This window comes from Amblyraja radiata, chromosome 25 (genome assembly GCF_010909765.2).
Source record: "Amblyraja radiata isolate CabotCenter1 chromosome 25, sAmbRad1.1.pri, whole genome shotgun sequence".
Taxonomy (NCBI): domain Eukaryota; kingdom Metazoa; phylum Chordata; class Chondrichthyes; order Rajiformes; family Rajidae; genus Amblyraja; species Amblyraja radiata.
The window spans coordinates 27,274,106-27,295,466 of record NC_045980.1 but is presented as its reverse complement, the minus strand read 5'-3'; the positions used below and the strand labels follow the sequence as shown (position 1 = coordinate 27,295,466).

The 21,361-nt window shown below is 39.9% G+C and overlaps 1 protein-coding gene across 3 annotated transcripts in view; it reads left to right on the top strand.

Moving 5' to 3' along the window:
* Nucleotides 1–21,361, top strand: part of lztr1 (leucine zipper like transcription regulator 1) — a 38,041-nt gene that overhangs the window by 7,934 nt on the left and 8,746 nt on the right. For 2 of the 3 annotated variants that reach the window (XM_033043594.1, XM_033043593.1), the window contains exons 5-18: nt 988–1,096; nt 2,369–2,452; nt 3,002–3,059; nt 4,052–4,191; nt 5,145–5,346; nt 6,300–6,344; nt 10,439–10,549; nt 11,390–11,482; nt 11,728–11,823; nt 12,504–12,669; nt 13,979–14,148; nt 14,789–14,945; nt 18,673–18,799; nt 21,207–21,356. In XM_033043594.1, the coding sequence (XP_032899485.1) occupies nt 988–1,096; nt 2,369–2,452; nt 3,002–3,059; nt 4,052–4,191; nt 5,145–5,346; nt 6,300–6,344; nt 10,439–10,549; nt 11,390–11,482; nt 11,728–11,823; nt 12,504–12,669; nt 13,979–14,148; nt 14,789–14,945; nt 18,673–18,799; nt 21,207–21,356 (1,708 nt within the window). Of the gene's footprint in view, nt 1–987; nt 1,097–2,368; nt 2,453–3,001; nt 3,060–4,051; nt 4,192–5,144; nt 5,347–6,299; nt 6,345–10,438; nt 10,550–11,389; nt 11,483–11,727; nt 11,824–12,503; nt 12,670–13,978; nt 14,149–14,788; nt 14,946–18,672; nt 18,800–21,033; nt 21,080–21,206; nt 21,357–21,361 lie in introns of those variants that run through there. The other variant, XM_033043595.1, reaches the window with a different exon arrangement.

Below are 21,361 nucleotides of genomic sequence, written 5' to 3'. Positions count from 1 at the left end.
CTGTTGAGCTTCAATTTTGCATGCTTGTGGCTTAAGAGATTGATTCAAGGAAGGAATTTCTGTTTTAATGTCCTATGTACATGGATTAACAGCAGGTCAGTGAAGTATTGACTTCAATAAACATAGACAAATATAAACTGTTATAATTGCAAAATGAGGGAAAAAAACTGTCAGCAAAATAAACTCTCTTGCCTTACATGCCAACTTCCTGAAGTAGCAGTTTTTGACAACAGATCGATTGCTTGTGCAGTTGCATAAATATAATAATGTGAGACGGATGATTTATTGCTTTGCTTGTGGGGAAGCTTACAGATTCTTGCTGCTGAGGCTTTCCGTAAATTAACATTAGACCTTACAAAACCTAGAAATAACCTGCCAAGAAAAATCCAGATATGCAATATGTTGTTATTGTAATGATTACAGTGAGTCAAGAATTTGTATAGTTAAGAGAATCATGTTTTTATAGTGCTTTATATGATGTCTCAGTCAGTGATGTATCGGCGCCATAATGATATGGAATAACGTTGTGGGGGAAACCTTAGTCTGGATACCATCAGTGTTCTCTTGCACTACTGTAATTAATACAAGGAAATCCTTAGTGTCAACCGGAGAGGGCAGGGAGAAAATACTGCTTGAGGAACTCAGCGGATAAGGCAGGGAAAAAATGGACAGACAATATTTTGGGTCAGGGCATCTTCAGGCTGGGAGCGCCTTGGTTTTGTGTTTTGTCTGACAATATAGCACTCCCTCTGCACTAGAAGATCAGTCAAGAAAATATGCTTTCATTTTGGAGTTGGTCTTGCTCATAACCACTTTACTTATTTGAATTGTATTGAAAATTCAAAAAAGTTAAATTCAGCAAATCATTAAAGCATAAAATGTAGCTCAGAACAGGAGGTAATATTATGTTGCGGATGGAATTCGCCACGGTTATGAGGTCAACTTTGCTGGTTGATCAGTGAACTCGAGTTATCTTGTCTTTTATAGGTGGCTATACGGGAGATATTTACTCCAACTCCAACCTGCAGAACAAAAATGATCTGTTCGAGTACAAGTTTGCCACAGGGCAGTGGACAGAATGGAAAGTAGAGGGCAGGTGAGCTTTGTCAATAATTGTGCTTGGTGTTTAATTTAACCGATTTGGAGGGAGATATCTGGAACTATAGGGGTGGATGGTAGAGTGATGTTACCGTGCTCCACTTTCCTGTGCCGTGAGAAGTTTTGTTTTTGGAAAAGCTCTAAAACATCTTTGAAGACTCTGTTATCAACTATTCAAAATAGATTTCCAAGAGCATTAATTAACATTTTGACAGTCTGCAACACAATGACATGTGATGTTGCTTCAGCCAAATTTGCTTTCATAGGGACTTTCATTGGCAAATTGTAATAAAATGTAATTCTGGTGTATAAATGTCAATTATTTTTTTCCATTTCTCAATTGTTCCCCCTGTTGCATGCATGTTTGCTTGTAAACCAATAACAGACCCTGGCTTGCCCATCCTCTCTCCCAATGTCAAGGCTATTTTATCATAGAGAAGAAGAATAAATTGACTGATTAGGTCTTTCAATCAATGCCTCGGTCTCTGCAGTTAAAGTTGCAGATGATGCATAAAGCGTAAATGTAATCCATCAATATTTATTTACTCATTTAAATCTGTTTTTTATCCAATAAATGTGCATTCTATAATTATAATTTATCAGTTCTCGGCAAATATTGCTCTGTATCAAATATGTGGAACAGACTAGTCATCTTTCTCTGTCAGGATACATGGAATTATAAAACAGAATAAAGCACACCATAAAGATATAGCTATGGGTTTTTTTTTTAACACATTGTTATTATTTAGGGTTTTTTTATTAGTTTTCTAATTCAGTAGAATTGGCATGGAAACGGGCCCTCCAGCCGACCGTGTCCATGCCATACATACGTAATGTTATTCTACGTTGTCCCACCTTCTCATCCACCCTCTACACACCAGGAGAAATTTACCTGCAAACCCACATGTTATTGGGATGTGGGAGGAAACTAGAGCCTCCAGAGGAAACACACACAGTAACAAGGAGAACGTGCAAACTCCACACAGGTAGTACTCGTGGTCGGGATCAAACTCGGGTCTCTGGCCTGTGAGACAGCAGCTCTACCTTGCCACACAAAGTAGGGCTTCTTGTCATTGTCTGTGTGGCAATAAAGTATCATCATCGTGAGAATCCTAATGTACTCTTTAGTAATTAGTGACTATAAACTATCTGAACTCCTCAACCAGTTTAGTGGTCCACAAGCAGAATTTTCCTGTGTTTTGTATATTTTGCTGAAGGTTGATGACCATTAATTTAGTACATAAAACTGTAAAACTTATTTGGACTACAGGTTGCCAGTTGCAAGGTCAGCTCATGGAGCTACAGTTTACAGTGACAAGCTTTGGATCTTTGCAGGCTATGATGGCAATGCAAGGTAAGATGAATATTAAAGTGCTAAACTGCAGTCTAAGTTGCAATGTTGATCAGAAATTGCAGTCAATTATACAATTACAGCATATACTTGGTAGCTGATAGGTTTAGATGGATTAGAGTATTATGCAGATCTGCAAAAAAAAAAGTGCTATCGGAACCCAGTGGGTCAGGCAACATCTGTGGGGGAAATAAACAGTTGATGTTTTGGGTCGGGACCTTTCTTCAGACCTTCCTCGGTATGGACATTCTGTATGGCCTTAATAACATCAAGAGCAGAGCAATCTGAGCAAACCTCATCTCATCAGCCTAGCATATTTTAGGTTATATGTGCCTCTTAATATCACTTGGATGTTTGACAGTAGGCAGGGTATTAATTAATCACTTTGGATTTATCCTGCATTTTGCAAACAGGGAATACCTGGGCAGTTTTTACATTGTTGGATGGAATACAATATTCTAACATTAGAAACCAAATTCTTGATATGTTCAGAATGATATGGAGATACTGTATGTTGATTATGGTAGTTAATGGTAATACCTTTTCTTTCAGACTGAATGATATGTGGACCATAGGTCTCCAAGATAGAGAGATGGCATGCTGGGATGAGGTAAGAAGATGGAAATATAGCAATTAGTTGCAATTAAAGCTGCTGTGAAATCTTAAAATGAACAAGCCCCATAGATTATTGTGGTTTGGTTGATTGAAAAACACAACCTAGAAACAGACCTTTCGGCCGATCATCGATCACACATTCGCACTAATTCTCTGTTATCCCACTTTCACATCCACTCGCGACACACTAGGGGCAACTTACAGAGGCCGATTAACCTACAATCTCGCACATCTTTGGGATTTGGGAGGAAACCCAAGCTCTCGGAGGAAACCCGAGCGGTTACAAAGAGAAGGTCCAAACTCTACATAGACAGCACCCGAGGTCAGGATTGAACCCGGGTCTCTGGCACTGTCAAACAGCAGCTGTAACCCCAAATGCACCTCATCTTGACTGGACAGTTTTTCTACTATCAATCTTCTACATATCTGCTCTTTATTTTTAATTATTTTCAATATCATTAGTGCATCCTTTACTACAACACTGACTGCAGCATCATCTAGGGAGTTAGATGTGGCCCTTGTGGCTAAAGGGATCAGGGGGTATGGAGAGAAGGCAGGTACAGGATACTGAGTTGGATGATCAGCCATGATCATATTGAATGGCGGTGCAGGCTCGAAGGGCTGAATGGCCTACTCCTGCACCTATTTTCTATGTTTCTATGTTTCTCTAATTAAGCTACAATATATTTGTTTATTCTGTTGAGTCTATCTTCTGCCTCTTTTAGATCATTCAGCCTTTAATAGATCCTATCCTATATTTGGAAAACCTTTAGTATTGTATTTATAGAGACCGGCTTAATTTTCTGTTGTACTACATTCATACTGAAAATTTCCTCTCATTCCAGATTTTACGTTCTTCATGGTCCGCATAGTATTCATTTTAGGCTGCTTCTATCAGCCTTGCATTTGTCTAAGTAATTTGGTTTGGAAAAACAATTCTGTAGGTTGCAATCACAAATAAAATCTGCTGTGTCTGTTTTGTTTTAGATTGAGCAGAGTGGAGAGATCCCTCCTTCATGTTGTAACTTCCCTGTGGCTGTCTGCAAGGACAAGATGTTTGTTTTCTCAGGACAGAGTGGGGCAAAGATCACCAATAATCTTTTTCAGTTTGAATTCATGGAAAAAGTGTACGTGCTCAGTATTTATTCTTTCTAATTGCTGTTATCCTTAATAAACGAGTGTAATTCTTCTTTGAGTGCCAGAGGTCCTGAGGAAAGGAAACTCTGCTCAGGAAAGATGAGATTTATGGATTTAGAGAAGTTGTTTTCTCATCAAATGTTGATGCAAAGGCTCCCTGACTTACTCAGCAAGTGTTCAGTCGCTTGGGAGTTGTAAAAATGACTTTATAGAGGTAATTATGTTCAGAGAAAATCACTGATAACTTAATGTTAATATATGATCATTTCTGAATAAAGAGCATTTTTTGAAGGTAGACACAATGCAGGAGAAACTCAGTGGGACAGGCAGCATCCCTGGAGTGAAGGAATGGTGATGTTTTGGGTTGAGACCCATTACTTGATCTGAGTCTTTGCACACTTACAATTGAATTGATATTTGTGCCAGTTTATGCTTTATATCCTCGTCTAGAATATCTGTGCTCAGACTGCCTTTGCAAAAGCTACCTGTGCAACTGCAGACAAGATATTTTCCAGTATTTGTATGTAGTTTCACCATAGTATACACTTATATTAAATCTATTTTCATTTCATTTTTTTTAATCAATTCTGTTTCTCCCCTCTAAAAGTTGGTGTTCATTATAAGATGACACCGTCCAATGTTCATTTGTTGAAGTAGAATTTCAATTATTAACAATGTCAGAACGTATACAGCCAGACAGGAATCTCGTGATCTTTGGATCATACATCTGTGATTCTGGGAGTGGAACAAGCTTTGCTCCACTGTTGTGCCATGTTTTACTGTGGCTATTCTATTTTAAGTAATCTCTTTCCAGCTGTAAATAAGAACAACTTTCAGTAACATTACTCATTTGAGGTTGTCCCATGGGTGATGAACCTGTTTTATATTCATTTGTATTTCAGTTGTCACAAATAGCTTAAATTTGTTTTGCTTTCATGTGTAGTTGGACAAGGATTCCCACTGAACACTTGCTCCGAGGCTCTCCGCCTCCACCTCAAAGACGGTACGGTCACACCATGGTAGCATTTGATCGACATCTCTATGTGTTTGGTGGTGCTGCAGACAATACGTTGCCTAATGAGTTACACTGTTATGATGTGGACTCTCAGACATGGGAGGTCATTCAGCCCAGCCCAGACAGTGTGGTAAGTTGAGTCCTGTATTCTACTGAGCTTAAATGTAGGATTTTAAAAAAAAATTCATAGCATTCTGAAAAATATTGACATAACTTGATTTCATTGGATTTTTTAAATTGTTTTCAGCTAACTACTGAAACTGTTTTCAGCAAATTCTCAAGCAATTTTGAGCTGGAAAGGTCCCTCCTTGAAAGTTCTGATTAATTCCAATTTCTTAGCAGTAGTTTGAATGAAATGTCACCTTTCTGGTTCTCACTGGTTAGCACGCAACAAAAGCTTTTCACTGTACCTCGGTACACATGACAATAAACTACACTAAACTAAACCTTTCATGCTCAATTCTTTTCTGCTTGATAGTAGCTGTTTTTAATTATGAAAGCATGTTGAGTACCAAAACGTACAGAAGGGTGCATGAATGAGTGTGCTGTACCATTGTCTTTAAGGAGTATTTGCCTTCTCTGTCTTACTTAAGGGCCTGCCCCACTTAGGCTATTTTTAGGCGACTGTCATGGGCTTAGCAGATCGCCAAAAAATCAGCGACTGGACCCCTCCCTTTGACAAAATTTGAAATAGAATCATTACTTTAACAACTTAATCAATATTGGTAGTTGGGATCAAAAACGAAGTGCAGATATTACACATCCACGAAAAGACATTGTTCTTTTCATCAGACGAAGATTAATGTATGTAAAATGCCTTTTTCTCTTCAAATATCTTGGCTGATCAATGTGTCTCCAACGCATTTTCTCGTTGAAATTTATTTTGGGACAATTAACATGTAGTCTATGTTGAAAGCCCAACTAATGCGTCAGTGTTTAAAATCCGTGCATGTCTCCTCTTGTTCTATTCATCTGTATTATATTTTATCTAATAAACTTCAGAATCTCATGCCACTTTTAGGTGCCATCATATTCTCAGTGTTTGAATCTCACCATGTATATTTTACTGTCTTCAAACTATAGGGGAGCAACTTGTACACAGAGGCAATTTATGATCCTGATTTCATGGTAAGTTGATTAAGCCTTGTACAATATTTCATTATGTGTACAATTTGCATTTGTGAACTTCACTCTCAAATTCCAAGGAAATCAATACAATTTGAACATATAGGATCTAAGTGGAAGATAATTATTGTATGCCACCAGCTTGCAAAGTGAGGAAGATTTGTGTTTTGGGAACCTTTCCCACGGTTTAAGAAATGTTGTTTATTCACTTAAGGTGCAAGTACATGTATTGTCATCCTTTCACCAAGTATTTCCTCTGGAAGAGGAAGAGCATCTATTATCTGTAACCAGCATAAAAGCCTTTGTTTTAGGTTGCCACTAGTTAACAATGGACCTTTCCTTGTGTGTGCAGAGACAGAGATCTTGCAAATGTGTTTATTTTGGCCTTGTATCAGGCCCACCCTGTGTAGTTACAACACAGAATATTTCTTCAAAACTTGGGGTTTAACGCTCTGATTTCTTCCACTTATTTTATTGCTGACACGTCATTTTGCCTGATTTTTTTTTTTTTAATGAGTCTTACTTAACCATTGACTTAATTGTTTTTTATAAAATTGCAGTGTTTAATAGGGTGCAAATTGGAGAAAGGAAATTTAAGTGCCTATGAATGGCACAGAGTACAATGGATAATAGATAATATGTGAAGTTATATTCTGTTTCTGCCCTGAGGCCAAAATGTGCTTTGCTGCCTGATATTTGCCTGTGTATTTTTTAAACCACATTTTTTTTACTAAGTTAAATAAACCTATATCAGAAATGTTGCTGGGGAATTAGTCGCGTGAATGTTAGTTCAAAAGGAAAGACCAAAATGGAACGTTGAAGTCTTGGAATTCCTGTTTTTAAAAACCACCAATGAGTGTAAGTGAAACTGCAGGCTAAATATTTTCCAGTATTTATATTACATTCCAAAATGTGTAATGTGATAAATTATTTGGAAAATCCCAGGTCATTTCAAACGAAAGCAGTAACCCAGCAAACCATTTGATCTTCTATGTCCTCTAAATAAAAGTGGCTATAACTGTCAAAAGCTGCGAATCTAGATATGTTGCACATATTTCAAAGCAATGGCATTTTCAGAATTAAATAGTTAATGTAAAACCAGGAAGAATCAAACTTGGAAGATCATACTCTTCATGTTGCCAATTTGAGGTGAATCATTAAATGTAACTGCCAAAGGCAACAGTTGATAATGGGTTTTGTAAAACTTTCACTCTCATTGTCAAGGCTCAGCAAACTGCTTTAAGACTATCTGAGGATGATAATGCTAAAACAATATGATTTATTCAGATTTGATTTTTGTTTTGGCACATTCAACCCTAATTTGCCAAGATAGCCTATGGTCTGAGCTATTTTCAACACTGATTTCTCATCTATGACCTTTTATAAAAAGAGGGCAAGATTAATTAACGTGTTATTAATTGCTCTTCTCTGATCTACACACAAGCCCAACTGTGTTTTAAATCTAACTTGAACTTTAGCTCTGGACCTTGCAACTGTTCTAGGCAAATCCTTTTCATTAATATACATAGTCGGGTCCCCATTTTTAACCTGAGCAGACGTCTCTGAGAGTTTCCTTTTCAATCACTTAAAAGGAAGAGACAAATGGAAAAACATAAAAGAAAAACATAGGGCAATATTATTTAGTTGTTTGCCCAAAATATCTCTGGTTTGTTGCCAGAATTCATTCACTCTGCCCCAAAGGGCCAGGTAGGGATAGAGCCGCAGATCCTTCTTGAGATCTCATTCGGTTAGTGGTCTCTGGTCACTTGGCTCTGGGAAAAAAATGTCAGCTGGATTACTGAATGGTAGTGTCCATGTTTAAATTAGTTTTTAGTTTAGTTTAGAGATACAGCGTAGAAAGAGGCCCTTCAGCCTACTGAGTCCATGCCGCCCAACGATCGCCTGTACGCTAGTTCCATGTTAGACCAGTTTTGCATCCTACACATTAGGAGCAAGTTACAGAAGCCAATTAACCTACAAACCTGCACATCTTGGGATTGTGGGAAGAAAGGGAAACATCCGGAGGCAGCACATGCGGTCACAGGGAGAACGAACAAACTCCATACAGACAGCATCTATAGTTGTGATCGAACCCGGGTCTCCGGCACTGTAAGGCAGTAACTCTACCATTGTGCCAGCATAATCTACATCTCCCATAGGTTAGAAGCCAGGTAGAGGATTCCCAGCTCAGTAAATGATAAACAGCTTAACAAATCCAACTAACTCCAGACCAGAAATGGACAATTCGTCAGATGGATCAATAGGTTTTGTATACTAAATGGTGAATTCCTGACTTTGATGATGCATGGTTTTCCGGAAGATGGTGATCCTGTCAGGGATACGACTACATTGGTACAGTGTAATAATTATGGATTGTCTGATAGCATTGTATCCACTTTGTGAAAGAAAATCAGTGCATTATAATTTGCTCCCCAAACTGAGAAACTTTATTACACTATTCCATGGAGACCTCAAGGGCAAAAACAATTCAAGATTCATTTTTTCTACTTTGTCTTCCAATATAGTTGAAGTCTATTCAGTTATTGTGATGAGTTTGAAGCCAGTGGGGCTTTTCGTCAGAATAGGATACCAAAGGAACGTAAACTAGATTAGGACATAATCGTTCTCCAGTGTTCTGAACTGTTTACTTACCTCTGCCCCAAACCTGCCATGTTTATTGGAAATGAATGGGTTATGTTATTGACTCTGTCATTTAGGACCATCTGTTCCCCTTTGTTTTGATTAAATTACAGGTTGTAATCCATGTTGGATTAATGACTACATAATATTTCTTATGTTTCCTCACAAAATTAGAGGAGGATATTTGGCCTATTGAGTTGATGGTGGCTCTTATGACCATCATATTTTTCCCCCTCATTTCTCCTTAATCTAATTATTTGTTAGCGGGTTACAATTTGTAATAGCATTTGAGAATGCATGTATTGAATTATTAGTTGAATAAATGATTCGTAATGGGCACCCCTTCATTTGAAGCATGTTGGCACTGTCTAGTGGCAGAAAAGTAACACTGCATTTTTATTATCACAAGAGTCAAGATTGTTTAATTGTCATATGCACCTGGAGCAGAACAATTACATTCTTGTTGCAGCTTTACAGGCATATTAAAGCAACTATAAAACAAATAAATTTACAATAAACAATAATATAATTTATCTGTTCTACTAGATAACAAGCTCAATAGTAAACAGTGCAATCTTGTACAAAGTCCATTGTAGTTCAGAGCTGAGGTACAGTTGTGGTCAGGGTTGTGCAATATGGTTCAAGAGTGTACATGGACTTCAATAAGGCGTTCGACAAGGTTCCGCATGGTAGGCTGCTCTGGAAGGTTAGATCATACAGGATCCAAGGAGAGATAGCTGAATGGATAGCAAATTGGCTCCATGGAAGGAAGCAGAGGGTGATGGCAGAAGGTTGCTTCTCAGACTGGAGGCCCGTGACTAGTAGTGTGCCTCGGGGTTCGAAGCTGGGCCCATTACTGTTTGTCATCTACATCAGTGATTTGAATGAGAACATACAGGGCAAGATTACAAAATTTGCTGATACTATAAAAGTTAGTGTTTTTACAGATAGGGAAGATGGTTGTGAAAGATTGCAGCAGGATCTGGATCGATTGGCCAGGTGGGCGGAAGAATGGTTGATGGAATTTAATACAGAAAAGTGTGAGGTGTTGCATTTTGGGATGTTGAACAAGGGCAGTACCTACACAGTAAATGGTAGGCCTCTGGGTATTGTTGTAGAGCAGAGGGATCTAGGAGTACAGGTGCATGGTTCCTTGAAGGTCGAGTCACAGGTAGATAAGGTGGTCAAGAAGGCGTTTGGACCTTCATCAATCAGAGTATTGAGTATAGAAGTTGGGAGGTCATGTTGCAGTTGCATAAGGCATTGGTGAGACCGCATTTAGAATATTGTGTTCAGTTCTGGGCACCATGTTATAAGAAAGTTATTGTCAAGCTTGAAATGGCTCAGAAAAGATTTACGAGGAAGTTGCCAGAACTAGAGGGTGTGAGCTATAGGGATAAAGTACATCTGAAAGTAACTTCAGTTACCTCACCACTTAAATACTTCCATCTTTACAGATGCCCAGTGGACGGCTTTTCCATGCTGCAGCAGTAATTTCTGATGCAATGTATATCTTTGGTGGGACAGTGGACAACAATGTGAGGAGTGGAGAGATGTATCGCTTTCAGGTATGAGATGAGTCTATCTGCTTGTACATAGTTGCTCCTAATGAAGGACTATTATAAATAAATCATGCCTGATTATAATGACAGGAACGAAATCCTAAAGCATATACGGTTAGAAATTTGCAACATAGCTAAAGCACCAAACATAAATTGCAACATTCATTTCAAAAATAAATCTGCAAATGTTTTGCATTACTGAGAAAATTGAATTTGTAACACTGCTTTCAAATACAGTCTGGATAATTGTTATTTATAATATTAAGCATGCCAAATAAAAACTTTGAATTCTGGACAATTCCACAAAGCAAAAACTCGAGTGCCATTCCTGCATCAGTGTGTGGTAAGTTTTGGAAACTGGAAAGGTTAGAAAACAAGCATGTTTTAAGTTAAAGAAGAGGGAGGGTTGGCGAGAACCAAGGAAATGTCAGGAGGCCGAGGTGATATGGATGACACACATTAATTTGGCGAGGAGGCGAGTAAAGGTTTGTAATAGCAGGTAAACAATGTTTTTAGTATTTTCTATTTTTATTACAAATTTCCAGCATCTGCAGTATAGTTGGGACAGGGTGGATGTGGCAAGGGAAAAAGTTCAAGTGCAGGAACCATAACATTTTGTGATGGGAGTTATTAGAAAACATGTTTGAGCATAAAGCTTACAGACGTTCAAATGGAAGTTAAATTAGTAGGAAAAAATTATAGAAAAATAATTTGAAAAACTGGGATACATCCTTTGGAATGAGAGAAGATATTTATAGTACAACACAGCCTAGTATGATCAGATAGTCCATTTCTGTGTTGTCTGCATACAGCATCACATAATAAACATTTGCCTTCAAATTACAGTTTTCCTGCTATCCTAAATGCACTTTACACGAAGATTATGGGAGGCTGTGGGAGAACAGGCAATTCTGTGATGTGGAATTCATTCTCGGAGAGGTAAGAGATTTGGCACCAATACTGAACCACTGCGATTTCGGCATTCTTGTAATTTTGTCAATATGGGACGGTGAGATTTAAAATATGTAGTGCTGTAAAGCAAGGACCTTGTCTCAGTACAGGATCTGATTGTATGCTGTTTGGTGGTTCACGTGATTTATCAATACTTCAAATATTGTTTGTTTGAGCTGATAATTTGTGCTCTAGTGGAATTTTAATTGACACAATATCTAATCATGTACCAGAAAGAAGAGCGTGTTAAAGGGCACATAGCAGTTGTCACAGCTCGAAGCAAATGGTTAAGGAAAAAGATTGCCCAGGCTAGAGACTGGCTGAAGCAGGTGGGTAGATGTATACGAATGAAAGTACTCCAGTGCTGTCAACGTAGTCAGATCATCACGGAGAGCATTTATTTTTCTCTATTGTCTGGATATTGTTGAAACGTTTCACAGCTGGGTTCTCTTTGTCTAGCAGCATCTCTGGGGAACATGGATCTTGAATTGCGACCCTTCTGCACTGGAGATGAGTCCTGACCCAAAATGTCATCCATCCTTGTTCTCCAGAGATGCTGCCTGATCCACTGAGTTATTATATATGTTTTTCTTTATTGATTTATGATTATTTATATTTATCTATGTTTATTTATATTTATCTATGTTTCTGTATGTTTATTTATATTGTTTATTTATATTGTAAATGTAGTTAAATATAAATATATTATAAAATAATTGGTGACGTTAATAGACATTAAGGTAATATCCAATGTTATTACTGTTACTTGGACACTAAAACACACACACACACACACACACACACACACACACACACACACACACACACACACACACACATATATATATATATGCGTGTGTGTATCCAAGTGACAGTAATTTATTAAGATTTATTATATAAATAATGTAATATATATATATATAAATATAATGGCTATGTGTATATATGTATGTGTATATATACCATTAATCTTAATACTTTCCGCAAATTTATGGCGCTCTGGCATAAGAAAGCCAAGCAGGAGGTTGCTGTAGAAGCTGAAACATCAGGGACAAACCTGAAGCAGACAAGCTCATTACTTCAGCTCGAGGTCGTGATCCGTGAAGCTGAGGCACAGCCATTTGAGATACTGATGCAGTTTCTCTACACAGACAAAATCAAGTACCCACGGAAAGGTAACATTCCAATATTTTGCTGATAAATAACCATCCCTCAAATGTATCACCGTTATTCTTTTTTTTAAATCTGCAAGCTTTTCTCTTTCTAAATTCTGAAATTCAGTTAACTGAATCCACAAAATTGCTTCTTATCTCTGCTTGGGCCCTCAAACCTAATTTTTTGATGGTTGTACTTTATTGTCAAGAGTGTTTTCTTGTCATATACCTTCTTCCCAATGGCAGGAGTGAAATGAGTGTGTGGCCAAGGTCATGTGGGTCTCTAATTATACTGGCAGCGACTCTTGTAGATCCCTTTGATTAGCAAAAGCTGGATATGCGTAAGTCATGCAGAACATGCTGTTTTAATTTCTAGCTTGTTGTCTAGCTTTAACCAGTATGGCATGACAGGGCAGCACCAGTGGGCCCATGAGGGTAAAAAACCGCCTGTATTTGCACTGTTAACTACCATCTGTCATCCTCTGCTGTTCAGAGTAGGTAATAAGAATAAGACCTGCTTTATCTGCAGTGCTTCTGCATTAGAACAGGCAACACTTAAAGGCTAAACTTAAAGCTGACCAACTTTAAGATGTAAGAAACTTGCTGTGGCTGAATTGAAGTTGATACTTTTAGAGGTCTTGAAGCAGGTTTGGAGGAAATTGGGTTGGCAAAAAAACATTTCAAGAATGGCTTGCAGAATTAATTTTCCATCATAACTGCTTATTTAAGCCAGCAGAATTCAAAACCTGGCATAGCTATAATGTTGATTTTGTTGGAAAGTTAATAAATGAAAGGGGATTTATTGCCCATTTTGTATTGCTTTGCTGCTGTATTACTGTTTAATGATCTTCCTTTTTTGAGTTGCGCAATTGCCACAATTTGAGTGTGGATTTTTTTTTTTGTTAGATCAATTCAGCATTTACCTCTAAATCACAGCAAACTTGAGACTTCCATACATGCACTGTTAAGTAGTAATGTTCAAATAATGGATGAGGGGGAAGTAAAGAGCCAGAATGAAACAGTTGGTTTAAGTGCATTCCTTTATGTTCCAGATTATATTTACATATTTGAAGGCCTTTGTCAGAGTTGAAAATGTTAATGTAAATAATGGTATAGCTTTTTCTTAGATACTTTTAAAACAAAAAATGGGAGTTAGTAATTGGGTGAATAACTGTTTAATCATTATGGGCTACGCTGGTAGTGACACGCTTTTCCCACTTAATATATTTTACAGCAACTGAAAACGTTTGAGCCAGAAACTATCTGTAATAATCAGCAATATCTGCTATAAACAGTATGACTGAAATGTTTACACTGTATTGCCTTGTAGGTCATGTGCAAGATGTCTTGCTGATAATGGATGTTTACAAGCTGGCCCTGAGCTTTCACCTGGCTCGACTGGAACAGCTGTGCTTACAGTACATTGAGGCCTCAGTGGACCTTCAGAATGTATTGACTGTGTGTGAGAATGCCAACAAATTGCAGCTGGACCAGCTGAAGGTAGGCAAATATGGAGTGAGGACAGAACAACCAATTAAGTTATGGCGAGTGTTAATTGCCAACTGAAATCGGCATAGGCAACAGAAAATTGACTTCTTTCATTTTGATCATAAGTGATAGGAGCAGAAATAAGCCATTCGGCCCATCAAGTCTACTCCGCCATTCAATCATGGCTGATCTATCTCTCCTTCCAGACCCCATTCTCCTGCATTCACCCCATAACCCCTGACACCAGCTCTAATCGAGAATCTATCTATCTCTGCCTTAAAAACATCCATTGACGACCTCCACAGCCTTTCTGTGGCAAAGAATTCCACAGGTTCACCACCCTCTGACTAGAGAAATTATTTCTCATCTTCTTCCTAAAGGAACGTCCTTTAATTCTGAGACTATGACCTCTAGTCCTAGACTCTCCCACCAGTGGAACCTTCTTCACCACATCCACTCTATCCAAGCCTCGTATACCCAAGATGAGTTTGTTGTTTGTGTAATTTAAAAAATCCCAAAAGCTTTGTCCTTTCTTTTGCATGTAATGAGTAGCTTTTACGATGAAGGTAAGTAGTTCCCATTGTGTATAGTACTTATCATCACAGGATTTTTTTCAACTTTGGCGTAGCTAAAGTCTTTTCTTTTGTTCCAGGAATACTGTCTGAATTTTGTGGTGAAGGAATCGCACTTTAACCAAGTGATAATGACCAAAGAATTTGAGCTTCTTTCCACTTGCTTAATTGTGGAGATTGTAAGAAGGAAGCACCAACCCCCAACACGAATAAATTCTGATCAGCCTGTGGATATAGGTAATTTCGGTAAAATGAACATTTTGCAGTTCTTTCTGATAGTTGTTCGTAAGGATATTAATGTTCTCCTTTTGTTTTTCAACCCTTCCCCATTGTAAAGGTCAGCAGAACATTAAATAGACTTGATTTTTACATTTAGCTGTCCGGTCCCGGCTCCCGCTCCCGTTTTGGCACTACTGATCCGTATGTTTGAATTTCCTTGTTCCTTAGTACTCCCGTTTTTACCACCATCTCTCCACCTGCCGTGACCCTCCACCCCCCACCCAATCAGTCATTCAAAATGGGGGAAATCTGGAAGCCTTGGGCAAATTGAATTGTCACTCTCTTTATTTATTTATTTATTTTGAGCGTGAGAAATTTTATGTCCCGCCAGCCTTTTTTCCAAATATAGCAATTCAAAATGGGGGTGCGTCTTCATTGCCGGGAAATACTGTAGTCTAAGCAAATGGGGCTAACTTAGATGGGTCGGCATGAACGAGTTGAACCGAAGAGCCTGTTTCCTTGCTGTATGATTCTATGACTATATGACAAATTGTTTCCAGGTTATCTGTCTACATTTACCATTCGTCTACTTAATTGTTAAGAGATACTTGTTTCTTTTTTTTGAAGGTCTGGTCACTGTCTGAATCCATGGTTAGGTAAAAGTACTTGCTAAGGCACAGGTTTTGCCATTCTTGTATGCAAGGAAAGAAGCAAAAACAGGTGATTTCTTGTTCAAGATATGGTTCTCAAGAACTAATAGACCAGGAGCAAAAAAAAATAAAGCTAATGCAAATTGACCAATTAATTGACCTGCATGGATATAATGGGTGGAAGCAGAATTCCTCTGTTCCATAAAGTCCCCTCTGGTAAAATGGCTAATCTTTCCTCCATAAAATTGTTGCAGATTATTATTAGATTGGTTATAATCACAAAATGGGATACTCAACTATTTGCAAAGATGTAATTCCTGTCCAAATGGATTCCTTCATCAAGGCTGTGTCTAAGTCGTAGAATTTAAGAGTATTGTTAGGACTACCTTCACCAGAAGGATTAAAACACTTCAAGAAAACTGCTCACCACCATCTTTTCAAGGGCAGTTTGGGAAGAGACAAAAAAAACCCACTGTCCTTGCCAGGTAGCCAAAAATGCTGGAGAAACTCAGCGGGTGAGGCAGCATCTATGGAGCGAAGGAAATGGGCAACTTTTCAGGTCGAGACCTTTCTTCAGACTGATGTGAGGGTGGGGGGGCGGGAAGTAGAAAGGAAGAGGTGGAGACAGTGGGCTGACGGAGAGCTGAGAAGGGGAGGAGATGGTAGGGACTACCTGAAATTAGAGAAGTCAATGTTCATACTGCTAGGGATAGCTTGGTTGTGTCCTTACCAGTGTCGCCCAGGTCCTGGGAAATAAATAGCATAATCTATCTTCTATCTATATTACTAAAAGTCTGTTCTTGACCGGTTTTGGCCATCTGTGCTGCGATTTCCGAGAGAATGCCGCCACCTACGGCTGTCATTTTTGGCCACTTTGCTCAGAGCCCCCCTCCGCCGCATGTGTGCCGAGGATTTTTCCCGTCGATTATAAATGACAGAGATATTAATGTTTTTACAAAATTCCCCATTCTCTCTGCTGCCCCCGCTGGCGGCAGGGGGGGAGGGACTATAAAACCAGGAAGTGGTGTGCCTCAATCAGTGTCTGCAAGCTGCAGGAAGGCAGAGGGTCATGTTTCTCTGAGCTGTGAATAACACTGAACACATGTATACTCAAATGTGAGTGCCCTTAGTGGTTCTAAAATGCTTGCAAAGAGTGTCTATTGGTTCTAAAGCTTGCAAAAAGTGTCTCTATTGGTTCTAAAGCTTGCAAAAAATGTCTATTGGTTCTAAAGCTTGCAAAAAAAGTGTTTATTGGTTCTAAAGCTTGCAAAAAAATGTTTATTGGTTTAAAGCTTGCAAAAAAATGTCTATTGGTTCTAAAGCTTGCAAAAAATTGTCTCTATTGGTTCTAAGCTTGCAAAAATATGTCTATTGGTTGTAAGGCTTGCAAAAATATGTCTATTGGTTATAAAGCTTGCAAAAAAATGTCTATTGGTTCTAAAGCTTGCAACTTACTGCAAATGGAGGCTTGGTTGCTTTGGCTTGAAGTTGAAAGGCACTACTTACTGCAAATGGTGGCTTGGTTGCTTTGGCTTGAAGTTGAAAGGCAGCACTTACTGCAAATGGTGGCATGAAGTTGAAAGGCACTATTTACTGCAAATGGTGGCTTGGGTGTGGCTTGAAGTTAAAAGGCACTACTTACTGCAAATGGTGGCTTGGGTGCATTGGCTTGAAGTTGAAAGGCACTACATACTGCAAATGGTGGCTTGGGTGCTTTGTCTTGAAGTTGAAATGCACTACTTACTGCAAATGATGGCTTGGGTGTGGCTTGAAGTTAAAAGGCACTACTTACTGCAAATGGTGGCTTAGGTGCATTGGCTTGAAGTTGAAAGGCACTACATACTGCAAATGGTGGCTTGGGTGCATTGGCTTGAAGTTGAAAGGCACCTCTTACTGCTAATGGTGGCTTGGGTGTGGTTTGAAGTTGAAAGCCACTACTTACTGCAAATGGTGGCGTGGGTGCATTGACTTGAAGTTGAAAGGCACCACTTACTGCAAATGGTGGCATGTAGTTGAAATGCACTACTTACTGCAAATGGCGGCTTGGGTGCTTTGGCTTGAAGTTAAAAGGCACTACTGTAAATGCACTTACATCCTGTTTGCACTGTATATTGATTTTAGATAAAACGCTACCACTTACGTCTGTGATTTTTGGCCATCTTACTCAGTCCCCCTCCGCTGTGCAGATGCAGAGAATTCTTCCCATCAATGAAAAATAAAAGTGTTATTAGTTTTTTTTTAAATGTTGAGAATCTCTCTCCTGTCAATCACTCCATGAAAGCCACACCTTTTCCGGTGGTGGTGGGGGGGGGGGGGGGGGGTTATAAAACCCGAAAATGTGGGTGTGGCTCAGTCTCTGCAAGATGGAGGAGGGCGAGGTCACGACTCGCTGTCTTTAGTGGTTTTGCACCCTACTTCAAATGGTATGAAACTGCACTTGAATTTGGTGGCCTTGCACCCTGCTAGAAGTGGTAAGAAACTGCACTTGAATTTGGTGGCCTTATACCCTGCTTGAAATAGAATTTCAAGGATTAGCCGTGAGTCAACTACCAGCCCACCAGCCGTGAGTGAGTTGCCAGCACAACAGGCTTGATTGACTGAGACGCCAGCCCAAGAATCCATTTGGCGCACAATTTGCATACTAGCCCTCTGGAAACCAGTCCCTTCAGCCCACAACACCCATACTAGCGCTCCAGAAAGCCCCCCCCCCAACTGGCCACCAATATTAGAATTGGTGGAGAGGTGGAATATTGTGTTGGATGACCAGCCCTCCTGTGTGATGCTGGGACCCAACGGGTCCCACTTAGTCTAGTATGTTCTAAAAATATTGAAACTAGGTTGAAAAAGGAAGAGAAAGCCTGTGGACGAGTTAAATAACAAAGGGTGGAGGGATACATGAAGAGTATTGGCAGTGGATCTGTTGGACCAAGTGACCTGCTGTGAGGTGTAGGTACTAAATGTATTACGCGCTGTCCTCCCTCATATAGTGCTTGTGGTATATCACATTCATTGTTGGTTGAACAGCTTTTTTTATAAGGTTTTACAGAATTTACCAGCTACTATCTCTTGACCATTCTTTATCATTTTACCATTAGGCACCTCTCTAGTCCAGGATATGAAGAGCTATCTGGAAGGAGCAGGCATGGAGTTTTGTGACATAACCCTGCTGTTGGATGGTCACCCCAGGCCAGCCCATAAAGCAATACTGGCTGCCCGTTCCAGGTAAGTAACACATGATACATCAATTTCCCCACTCTGCTCTTTGCAAATTGTACTGCATTTGCTGTTGGATTCTGTTCATATATGTAATTGAATCTTTTTAATTGTCTATCCATAAGTCAACAGATATAGTGGAGATTTTTCTAAATGTACTGAACTATTGTAACTGCTACTAAAACGTTTCCTGTGGAAACGGATGGTATGAATAGATAAAGGACTTGTGTGAAAGTGCCAATGCTACCTGTTTCTTGGAAATGCCTATTTTGTTTTAGTATGCTATGTGGTAATTATTAATTATCATTTGTAAACTGCTGCATGAGTGACAAGGACAGCATAATATTTGAATCATTGTGGATCTCCAAAGGAAATGCAGTAGTGCTTTCCCTACTTTTGCTCATTCCTTTTTCTATTTGTTTGAGATGTCGGATATTTAAAATGCATGTATACATTACTGGGCATTTTTAAAACCCATTGTGATTGCACACTAAGTAAGATTACATGTAATTGTAACCTGGCCAGGTTCCTGTAACTGTATAAATGTAGCTCCATTTTACAAATACAGGTGCACAACCTTTTATCCGAAAGCCTTGGGACCAGACACTTGTCGGATTTCGGAATTTTTCGGATTTCCGAATGGAAGATTTTTAGCGTAGATTAGGTAGGTAGCGCGGGCGGCTTGAAAAGTCTGGAGTGGCTGCCTCCTCCCCGGAGACCGGGGAATCATTGTAAATCATTGCATAAATGTTAGTCAGTTAGTTTGGAGGGATTTTATGTGGGTGGGGGGTGAAGGGGGAAACTTTAATTCTTAGTCCCCTACCTGGTCGGAGAGGCGGGGAGCGGGCAATGCCTTACCGGGTCGCCGTGCAGTAAGCTCCGGAGCGCTGTGGCCGCCGACTCACAACATCGCGGAGCTGGGGGCTCCGTCCGGCCGCGGGCGGCGCCGGTTGTAGCTCCGACCCCGGCAACTCTACCCCTGGCTGCGCGGCGCTCCAAATCCAGCGCCGCCCGCTGCCCCAGCTCCGCGATGTTGGGAGTCGGCGGCATCGCAGCGCTGGGATACCAGCGGGGAGCGGGCAATGCCTTACCGGGTCGCCGTGCGGTAAGCTCCGGAGCGCTGTGGCCGCCGACACACAACATGTCGGCGGCCACAGCGGTGCTGGGGCTGCGGGCGTCCGGCCGCGGGCTGCGCTGGATTTGGAGCGCCGCGCAGCCAGGGGTAGAGTTGCCGGGGTCGGAGCTACAACAGGCGCCGCCCGCGGCCGGACGCCCGCAGCCCCAGCTGGGAGTTGGCGGCCACAGCGCTCCGGAGCTTACTGCACGGCGACCCGGTAAGGCATTGACCGCTCCCCGCCTCTCCGACCAGGTAGGGGACTAAGAATTAAAGTTTCCCCCTTCACCTCCCCCCCCCCCCCCCTTTTTTCACATAAAAGCCCTCCAAACTAACTGACTAACATTTAAGCAATGATTAACAGATGTTTAAGTGTCTCCCCGGTCTCCGGGGAGGAGGCAGCCGCTACAGTAGTACAGACCTGGGTTGACCGTGGGTCGTTTCGGGTCAAGTTTGGCGCCAAGCGCGAGCTTTGGTGTGCAGACGACATCCTGGGGAAAATGGCCGGTTTTCAGAGTTTTTCGGTTTCTGGAACTCTGGATAAAAGGTTGTGCACCTGTATATCCATGTTCAATGTTGAATCAATGTTCAAAGTCCAGCTCTTTCCTGCTGATACTGAGTGATTTTTTTAATGCAGTTTGCTCAATTTAAAGGAATTGAATTGTTTTATAACTGTGTCTTAAAGCTGACCGAATTAAAGAAATAAGACAATTTAAGTTTTTATTGGAACTATATGTCTGTTTGAAAATAAAGATTTTGATAGCACTTATCAGAGAGTAGTCATACTTCTTGTCTGGGTGCAGTCATACCCCCAATAAAAGCTGCGTGCCTATGTCATTATATGCACTTGCTCTTACTAATGTGAAAATGAATATTTTGCCAGAATAAAACTATTGGGTTGCCTCCCACGAATGTTGCATTCTCTGTAGTGTGTTCTGGTTTGCTTTATATAACATCAAAACAAAATTAGCTCTGCAGAAATCTAGACAAGGTATTCCCCAGATCGTCGGCATCTTCACTATGAATTGTGGTCAATAGGAAGAATGCATCCTATGTCAAAAAAACAAGCCTAAGTAGCTTTAGTTTTATTGAGTTGCATGATAATTGATCATTTTATTTGTTTTATCAGATTGAAGGATTGAATGAAATGTTAACAAGACCCTTTTCCAAAACAAGCAAGTTAAACCATATCACACTCTCAAATTACTCTAATTTTTTTTTAACTTAAACTTTGTTTGACTGTGAATGTCCACACTGATAATTTGATTACTGATATTTGTCTGTTAATTTTGTTTTATAAAGTTATTTTGAAGCCATGTTTCGGTCTTTCATGCCTGAAGATGGACAAGTTAACATTTCCATTGGAGAAATGGTACCAAGTCGGCAAGCTTTTGAGTCACTCCTTCGCTATGTGTACTATGCTGAAGTCAACATGCCTCCAGAGGACTCCTTGTATC